Source organism: Procambarus clarkii, chromosome 18 (assembly GCF_040958095.1).
Source record: "Procambarus clarkii isolate CNS0578487 chromosome 18, FALCON_Pclarkii_2.0, whole genome shotgun sequence".
NCBI classification, from domain to species: Eukaryota; Metazoa; Arthropoda; class Malacostraca; order Decapoda; family Cambaridae; genus Procambarus; species Procambarus clarkii.
This window is the reverse complement of record NC_091167.1, coordinates 42,974,036-42,984,132: the sequence shown is the minus strand read 5'-3', so window position 1 is coordinate 42,984,132 and position 10,097 is coordinate 42,974,036. Positions and strand designations below refer to the sequence as shown.

At 41.8% G+C, this 10,097-nt stretch overlaps 2 protein-coding genes across 2 annotated transcripts in view; both read right to left on the bottom strand.

The window, feature by feature from the left end:
• Nbr (exonuclease mut-7 homolog) overlaps window positions 1-1,284 on the bottom strand; it is a 23,456-nt gene extending 22,172 nt beyond the window's left edge. Inside the window, exon 1 of the mRNA XM_045736865.2 lies at window positions 1,142-1,284. Within this exon, the coding sequence (XP_045592821.2) occupies window positions 1,142-1,269 (128 nt within the window). The 5' untranslated portion in view covers window positions 1,270-1,284. The remainder of the gene's footprint in view (window positions 1-1,141) is intronic.
• A 2,851-nt stretch (window positions 1,285-4,135) lies between these two features.
• Window positions 4,136-9,453, bottom strand: LOC123754638 (uncharacterized). Its single transcript, XM_045737111.2, has 2 exons — window positions 9,313-9,453; window positions 4,136-6,220 (listed from the first exon to the last, which is right to left on the bottom strand). The coding sequence occupies exons 1-2, from the start codon at window positions 9,313-9,315 to the stop codon at window positions 5,210-5,212; spliced, it is 1,014 nt and encodes a 337-aa protein (XP_045593067.2). The 5' UTR covers window positions 9,316-9,453; the 3' UTR covers window positions 4,136-5,209.
• Between the last annotated feature and the right edge of the window lie 644 nt (window positions 9,454-10,097).

The following is a 10,097-nucleotide window of genomic DNA, read 5'->3' as shown; positions in this document are numbered from 1 at the left end:
ATCATTATTATTGAAGGTGAAAAAAAGACCCAATTTATGTTTAAGTGTATTATCAAATACTACATTTGCTACACTGCCTAATATCATGACACTTTGCATTGAATTCCATCAACACCTGGGGCATTTGAGTATTTTAGTTTGTCAATGTTCTTCCTGATTATGTTGCATGAGGGTATATCCCTAAATTCCTTCTCTCACCTCCTTCAAACATTTGTGTGGGTGATGGGATGTCATCTAATCTTTCTAGTGAACACTGATGTAAAGTATTAATTCAGTATGTTCTCTGCCCTTTTATTGTCCATTATAACTTGGTTAGTCTCATCTTTCAAGGGTCCTAACAAGTCTTTAGTTTTGGTTTTACTTCTTATATAGGCATAGAATGACTTTGTTTTGGGCACCTTTTCTTTTGTACTGTAATTTCTTTTGGCTGATCTAATTTCCTGGGTAGCAGAGTTCAGTGCCCTTTCATATATCTCAATCAATGATATTCATCATGGATTTATACCTTCTCCAGATGGTCTCTTTATCAATGCTCTTTTTAATACCCTGTGTCATATACTGAATTTTGTAACTAGCTCATCAAGATTGTAACTTGCTTAGCTAAATGAATTGTGGGGTTCAGTCCCTGAGCCCATTAAGATGCCTCTTTAACCTTTTTCACTACCGCCCACAAGATGGGTATGGGGTGCATAATAAATGAACTAAACTGTGTCATCAATCTAGTTCCCTTTCTTTTCTTTCTCCTTTTTTGGCACATATTTATAAAAAAAAATTTCACTAATGACAGAAATTTTGCCATGATGCTTCCATGCCATGGTCACCTATCAGCTCCCTCCAGGAGGCGCTTGGCACTTCCTCAGCTATCACGACACGTCATTACATTTCCAACACTAGATTACTGTAGCAGCCAGGACCATACTAATTAAACATAAAACAACACAATACTCATTGAATGTTGTCACCCAAATATGTTACAAACTTTTCCTGTTACCATTCAGTCCAGTTGTTTACCCCCCATATTCTAACAGCTTCACATCTTAACCAAATTGTATTCTTTCTAGCATAACCTTGGGTAAACTACTGCAGATTTACATAAAGAACTACCGTATATTAATTTATATAACCCAACATTTCACGTTACCTGCTGTAACGCAGCTCCACCTCCTCCTTGAAGGTACGTGGCTGCTTGTGTTGACGTCGCTTAGTGACTGATGACGCCCAGCAGCGCTGCCAGCTCTCACCAAGAAACAACAAATGCACATTTAACATTGTTCCAAATGGATAACAAAAACTGGAACTCAACTCAGAATATATGGGGTTCATGATTTGTACCAAGAGAAACAACAACGGCACTTTCCTGCACCGTGGGAGGTTACACCCTTTCCAGTTTTAATCCCTCCCTTTCCACCCAAGAAGCAAATTAGAGATCAGCCCAAGCTTCGTCTTGAGGCAAAGCTCAACGCCTTAAGCCATATTGATGCTCTGTCCACAGAGCATTCTCTCTCTCAAATTATATACACTGATGGTTCCCTACACCGCACCACGGGTGCAGCTGGAAGCAGTCCATAGAATTACCCAAATCGGCCCAAAACTACACAAATCGTCCTAGCATTACGTAAGTAATGGAGAAATATGGTATATTTACTTACTATAATGTTGGTGCTACACGTAGAACATGATCAAACCTATTTTTACTCTGAAATAATCTAATTTCATAACGAAATGAGACGTAAATATGTGAGAGGTGACGCCATAGGAAGTCGACGTTCCAAGCGACAATTGTGTGGAGCGACTTATCATATGGTCGCCTGGAGAGTGTTTGCTGCCATATCAGCCTCCTGTACACAGTGATCCAGTCGTCGCATTTCATGGCTCAAATTGTCGCAAATTTAATTGGTGATATTAAGAAGTAGAATGTGTATTTATATAATATCTTTCATAAACAGCCATTAAATCTTTAATATTTATTAAACAAAACGTGTCTGGAAGTTAAATCAACTCCACAGGACAATAAATTTGTAGCGAGTAGATTATCCCAATAATATACTCGCTCCAAATATAGTGTTAATATTCTTGTCAACCTTTGGAGATGAATGAGGTGAGGCGTTGCCCGGGCAACACGGTGAGGTGTTGCCCGAGCAATATAAGCAGCAAGAATAGCAAACATTAACTAGTCTACTTTCAAGTGTGGTCTAGAGCAGACACTTGCGAGATACTGTACCAACGCTCAGTGCGCTCAACTCACACCAACGTATCACCTGTGTACTTCTGTATATTCGACCAAATATATATATAGTATCTTAGTGTCTGTGTTTATTTGTCACCATACTTTACGTAACAATAGAACCGTTACATTGGTGACCCCGGAGTGACGATGTTAACTTGTGGTGAGGTACTAGGAGAGGCTCGAAGTACTGCACCTGCGGGATCCACTCGCTACACTATCATGCAAGAGGAAGCCACACATCTATGGATCATCCAATAAAATCAGCAGACTTCTAGATGTTACTACTGCTCGGCTTAGACTCGGTTACAAGTATCTCTGGGAATTCTCATTATCTGCTGATGTAGACCTGACCAAATGTAAACTGTGTCAACAAAATTATTCGCACACCCTCCGTCACTATGTGATGGAGTGCGAAAAGATACGTGAATTTAGAGACAATTCTATAACCAATGTTCCAGCGATGTGTCAATATTTCATTCAAAATGATCTGCTACCAGAAATTTTAGCCAAATATCCCCAGTTTGCTAACTGTAGGTAGTAACTAAGTGATTGTAACCTATCCACCGCTGCTCACTGGATGGGGGGCGGTGTGCAGGACAAACATATAAATTTTGACACTAGCTCTCCACATATGTCAGTTGCTTAATTTAGAACCTGTACTTGAGGCCGATCTCGAACCCATTGTTGATGTGACGACTTATATTGAATTTTGTAACTAGCTCATCAAGATTGTAACTTGCTTAGCTAAATGAATTGTGGGGTTCAGTCCCTGAGCCCATTATGTGCCTCTGTAACCCTTTCCACTACCGCCCACAAGATGGGTATGGGGTGCATAATAAATGAACTAAACTATCATTGCTAAGAAATTAAGCAGTGTTTTAAATGTTTAATACGATTATATTAATATCTCCTATACCTGAATATGAACATTTCTGGTTTAATTCCAAAATATATCCAATAATTGAGTAAAATAATTATAAAAGACGCATGACCTGAGAAGGTTGAATGTTAGTGGTGACCAAGATGCATCACTCAGGCCATCACAGGCGTGTTAAACGTAATGTCAAACCTATATGCTGTCAAAGTCACTATGGCATTACTTCTCAATACTTCTAAAAGAAAAAAGAAAATAATTTTTTTTATTCAGGTAAGGTACATGCATACAAGGCGAGATACAAACATTGATGGATTTGTAGATAGAGCTAGTACATACACTGCCTAAAGCCACTATTACGCAAAGCGTTTTGGGCAGGAAAAACACTTTATTTATTTATTTATTTATATACAAGAAAGTACATTGAGAGATGTGATTTTGGAGAGTATACCAACTGTTTTAGAGATTTTCTTAGTTATGTCTTGTATGTGGGTGCTGAAGTTGAGTCTCTTGTCTAGGAATAGGCCAAGAAACATTTCCATCATTTTTATTACTAATGTTTACATTGTTTATCTGAAGCTGAATTGAATTTGTAGATTTGCTTCCATATAAGATGTAGTAGGTCTTTTCTATGTTAAGTGTTAGTTTGTTGGTTGACATCCATAAGTGGACTTTTTTTAGTTCATTATTAACAACATTATTTAGTGTATGTGGGTTGGGGGTTAGAGTAGATGAGGGTAGCATCATCAGCAAACAAAATAGGTTTCAGAATGTTAGAGACATTAGGCAGATCATTGATGTATTTAAGAAATAGGAGAGGTCCCTAGATGCTGCCCTGTGGCACTCCAACGGTTATTGGTAGAGTGGGAGAGGTTATATTATTGATGGTTACACATTGGTGTCTATCACTAAGATAGGATTGGATATAGTCCAGTGCATGGCCTCGGATTAGACTCAAATTTAATACTAATTTAGATTAAAGTATATATTGTGTTGAAAAAATACAAAAATAAAAAAGGGGGGGGGAAACATGGTTTATTTATTTAATTATTTATTTATATACAAGAAGTTACATTGGGGGTTAACAGAGAATATAGAAATAAGTTGAATTAACATTCTTGTAAAGCCACTAGCACGCATAGCGTTTCGGGCAAGTCCTTTAACTAACAGTACAAAATTTGATAAATTAACAGTAAAATTTATAAAAAAAATGTTAGCAGGTATTTTACAGCTTTTCTTTACAGGTACAGATAATTTTAAGAAGAAGAATTACAGTAATATCAACAAAAAATGTTTACAGGTAATTTGAAGAAATTTTGACACAAAAGCAGATCAGAATAATACACAATAATAACAATACACAATAAAGACACAAGGATTACTAGGTACATGAGGATAGCATTTCAGGATTATACATTGGTTCACTGAAGCACAATATGAGGATCATTTCCAGGAAAAGTTTCAAGGAATAATGCAGTAGAAAATGCACTCAATACAATACAACTTATATTCATGGAACATGGAACGTTCTTATATCTAGAGAAACACGCAACACCTTTACGGACTTACAACATTACGAGTAGATAAATAAATCATTAATGTGATTCACATCACGAGAAAATCTGTTGCAACACTGATTTTGAACTCGAACCAGCGACCAAGAAACTCCCAGCCGCACACCTTACCAGTGTGCCACCATTAATCTGTACAAGACTGCGATGATGTCAACGCCATCTGCCGGGGTCGGAGGTTCGCGCCCACCTATAGTCCCAGTGGATTTTCTCATTGATAACAATATTATGATTGTTAGTTGATAGTTTGACTTCATCTTTTCAACAGACATTACATGGTTTATTAAATGAAATTTATACTTTAAACTAATTCTAGAATTTTTCCTCCATGGATGGGGGTCGTGAGCCAGGTGGCGGGGCATAATTACTGCGCAGCTAACATGTAAACTTCGTGCATAGTTTACTGTATGATTTTGTCTTCCCTTCTATGTTCTTCAAGGTCTCTAAGACTACCACACGGAGAAACAAACTGAAATTAATACATTTTAACAGAACGTTCTTATATCTAGAGAAACACTCAACACTCAGTTTGACAATTCAGTGTTTGAAGCACGAAGGAAGTGTGATGGAGAGGGTGAAGGCCCAGCAGAGAGAGGTTGCGGGCAAGTGAGTGCCATGTGGGAGGAGTTGTGGTGGAGGGTGAGAGTGGACTGGGTCATCTCCCTGCTCTGTCTCTCTGCTACGGGACCTACGTCGCAAGTGACACCAATCCCTGGTACCAGGGAACCCATGACCAGCTCCACATTCGCTGTCGGGGGGTCGCAGAGTCGCCATCTGACCCATGTGGAGCGGCTGGGTCTGAGAGAGAGGGTCGCTACAAGGCGGGACACAAGGCAAGCGATACGTTGATGCCTCGCTGATGAACGATGATGTCTCCAATAACACAGCTGGTGGACCTGGAGACACATACGGCATCTTGGATAGGATGTTGATGGCTTCCTTGGGCGGTTCTATTGGGGGAGACGGCAATGGGCCCACATAAATGATCTGTGGAGAACTAGTGGTCGTGTCACTTGAACATTGTGAAGCCCAGGTAGCGGTCTCTAAAAGCGGCGACTTGCAAGTAATTTTGTTGTGATCGCAGTCACTGCCCTCTCTACTAGACGGAGGCGTTGGTGCAGGCTGTCTCTCTCTCCGTATGTACTTTATCTTGGAGGGTATGGTGCCGAGTGCTGCACGCCCTGGGGAGAACGGCTTGTTCTTCACAGAGTGGTAATAAGACGAGCATTTTCTGCGTTGTGGTGGCAACGGGGGTGGAGGAGGAGGATGACTGGGCACTGGAGACATCAGAGGAAGAAATGCTCTCGCAGGACCACTTGTGTTTGTAACCCGTGATAAGGCTGTCAGGTTCCGCCTGTGCTGGTGTGGGTGCCTAAAACTGCTTATGTAAGAGTAGACAGCGGAGGTGCGACAGCTGGTGTGGGTGGAGGTGTAGGCGGGGTGGGACGCGCGTCTCTTACACAAGCAGTAGCAGATAACCATCAGCAGCAGCACCACCAGGCAGGAGCATAACACGCCCCCACTCACCAACATGAACACAGAGATTTCCTGAAAAATAATAAATTATAATTATAACTGATGCTGACACACGAGGTGACGAACTTGTGCCAGTATCAACAAGCATTTACACAACCACTTAACAACCTGTACATCTTGTCTTAATCTTCGCTGGCTTTGATTTCGTATATTAACAGCTTGCGAGCACCGAGATTTCCCAGTCAAATGTATCATTGTTACAGCCAGCCAGCCTCCTGGTGCTTCCGAGCGCATCAGCTGCTTGATAAATGAAAACTTGGCTGATGGATGAAGATTGAGGAAAGATGTACAGGTTACTAAGTGTGTGTGTGTGTGTGTGTGTGTGTGTGTGTGTGTGTGTGTGTGTGTGTGTGTGTGTGTGTGTGTGTGTGTGTGTGTGTGTGAGTGTGTGTGTGTGTGTAAATCAGTGCTTTGCCAGAGATGGCATGATAAATTTTGAGCTTTTCTATAAAAAGTGAGGAAAACTCCTTCAGGTAAAACGTTTACAATCTCAAATGAGGATACCTTCAAAACATTTCTCACCCAGTGTGGTTTGACTGACCTAGCTAACCCTCTCAGTTAGTCAGGCCAGACTGACCTGACATAACCCTATCACTTGTGCCTCTTCTTATTTAACCCTCCCCCCCTTGTCACCAAGTGCAGGCTAGGCAACCTGTGTTTCATTGTTACCTAGGTTGCCTATAGCTTCTCCATACTCCCTTGCTCCATTGTACTCTGGGTTTGCCTGTGTTCTCAAGTGTAAACTATTACTTTCAGTGTACCTCAAAATAATCTACCTCATTTTGTTATAGTGTAACTTTAGAAATTAACTATAGTGTAATTACTTTAGTAAAGTAAACTATTACTTTCAGTGTATCTGAATGTACCTCATTTTTGTATAGTGTAATTTCAGAAATTTACTAAGTTTTATATTCCTAACATAGTCATTCTTTTTAGAATCCTTTTTTTTATTTATCTTCTATTTTTTTTTCTTTATTTGTCCAATTAAATTTTTTTATATAATTAATTTTCACCTATTCTTATTTTTATATTGCATTTCATGCTAAAGATATACATGTGTTCATTATTACCTATGTCTTGTGTAACTAATACTAGAAGATTAAATACAATTAAAATAAATAATACATTTTATTAATACCTAATGACTTATTATATATGAAAATTGAGAGAGAGAGAATTGTTTCATTTGGTGCGAGCTGTCAAGTAGGTCAATAAGACCTGTTATGGGCGAGTAAAGGTCACCTGTCTCTAGTACAATGACCCTACCTTAGCACGTATTTACACATACATACACACACCAGCTGATTACCTGTATTTAGAGTACGGTTATGACTTATGTTCATCTACATTGATAATAGAGAGAGCAAGATAATGATTTTGTTTGGTGATGGACAAGTATCTCGATGGTAGACACCTGACTTCCGGAAGAGTATGTACTTTGATCTGGGAAACATGTTTACTTTGATAATTGCGGCAGACGAGAGCTGAGCTAACTCAATTGTTTTGAAATAACTATGTTTTGGTGAACATTGAACTAAGGAAAAGAGCTAGAGTTTGGTATCAGTATTTTTTTTATCTTACTACATCAAAAATACACCTGTTTTAAATTTCAAGGGAATTGAACAATTACTAACAAACTTACATGACAGAACTAAGGCATAGGACAGGAGCTGGAGCTTGCCACTTACTTTACCTATTTTCTGTCTGAAATATGTTTGTTTTAAATCTCTGGAAATTTGAGCTGTTAATAGTGATGTTATATGAGTGAACTAAGGCGGTGGACAAGAGCTAAAACTGGTAACAAACTTTATCTTGCTTAATACGTCCAAAATAACTTCCTTTTAAATCTTATGGAAATATCGTTGAAAGTAACGAATCTATACCTATAAACGTCAAGAGGCGGGTCCACGAACTAACATCTGACACTGACATCATGTAACTATATTTAACATATTCTTAGAAGATGGATTCAATCTAACCTTAATTTAACTCTTAACATAGGGTACACCTTAGCGACAAATTGGGACTCGCCCAAATTCACCCAAAAATGAGTGACACCTTAGCGACGAATTTGACAAAAATCTAAATTCGTCGCTAAGTATCATCCCTTCTAATGGTAGGTATTGGTTGATTACTGTATTGGGGTGGGTATTGGTTAATCACTGTACTGGGGTGGGTATAAGTTGATCACTATATTGGGGTGGGTATTAGTTGATCACTGTACTGGGGTGGGTATTGGTTAATCACTGTACTGGGGTGGGTATTGGTTAATCACTGTACTGGGGTGGGTATTGGTTAATCACTGTACTGGGGTGGGTATTAGTTGATCACTGTACTGGGGTGGGTATTGGTTAATCACTGTACTGGGGTGGGTATTGGTTAATCACTGTACTGGGGTGGGTATTGGTTAATCACTGTACTGGGGTGGGTATTAGTTGATCACTGTACTGGGGTGGGTATTAGTTGATCACTGTACTGGGGTGGGTATTAGTTGATCACTGTACTGGGGTGGGTATTAGTTGATCACTGTACTGGGGTGGGTATTAGTTGATCACTGTACTGGGGTGGGTATTAGTTGATCACTGTATTGGGGTGGGTATTAGTTGATCACTGTACTGGGGTGGGTATTAGTTGATCACTGTACTGGGGTGGGTATTAGTTGATCACTGTACTGGGGTGGGTATTAGTTGATTACTGTACTGGGGTGGGTATTGGTTAATCACTGTACTGGGGTGGGTATTGGTTAATCACTGTACTGGGGTGGGTATTGGTTGATCACTGTACTGGGGTGGGTATTGGTTGATCACTGTACTGGGGTGGGTATTGGTTGATCACTGTACTGGGGTGGGTATTGGTTAATCACTGTACTAGGGTGGGTATAAGTTAATCACTGTACTGGGGTGGGTATAAGTTAATCACTGTACTGGGGTGGGTATAAGTTAATCACTGTACTGGGGTGGGTATAAGTTAATCACTGTACAGGGGGGGTACTGACCGGGTATTGTTGATAAAGAGCTTCATTATTTCCCTGTGCCTGTAGGGTAAGGCGGGTGACCATTAGGCGTCGGAACCTCTCAGATAGAACTTTGTGTGTGTTCACTTACCATACTGGTGGCGGCGGGTATAGTGGGTGGCGGCGGGTGTAGTGGGTGGCAGTGGGTGGCGGCGGGTGTGGTGGGTGGCAGTGGGTGTTCTGGGTGGCGGAGGCAGGAGCGTGGCGGGAGTCACGCCCGCGCCGTTGTGGACGTTCTACAGACTCTTGTCTTCCTGTCTTATCTAAGGAAGCTGAGCAGGAAAGAGGAAGCGTAGCATTATCATCCTTGGTGATCATAACACCCCCATGTTCCCTTCCCACCTGCCTCCCCATGTTCCCTCCCCACCTGTCTCCCCATGTTCCCTCCCCACCTGCTCCCCCATGTTCCCTCCCCACCTGCTCCCCCATGTTCCCTTCCCACCAGCCTCCCCATGTTCCCTCCCCATCTGCTCCCTCATGTTCCCTCCCCACCTGCTCCTCCATGTTCCCTCCCCACCTGCTCCCCCATGTTCCCTCCCCACCTGCTCCCCCATGTTCCCTCCCCACCTGCTCCCCCATGTTCCCTCCCCACCTGCTCCCCCATGTTCCCTCCCCACCTGCCTCCCCATGTTCCCTCCCCATCTGCTCCCCCATGTTCCCTCCCCACCTGCTCCCCCATGTTCCCTCCCCACCTGCTCCCCCATGTTCCCTCCCCACCTGCTCCCCCATGTTCCCTCCCCACCTGCTCCCCCATGTTCCCTCCCCACCTGCCTCCCCATGTTCCCTCCCCACCTGCTCCCCCATGTTCCCTCCCCACCTGTTCCCTCCCCACCTGCTCCCCCATGTTCCCTCCCCACCTGCCTCCCCCATGTTCCC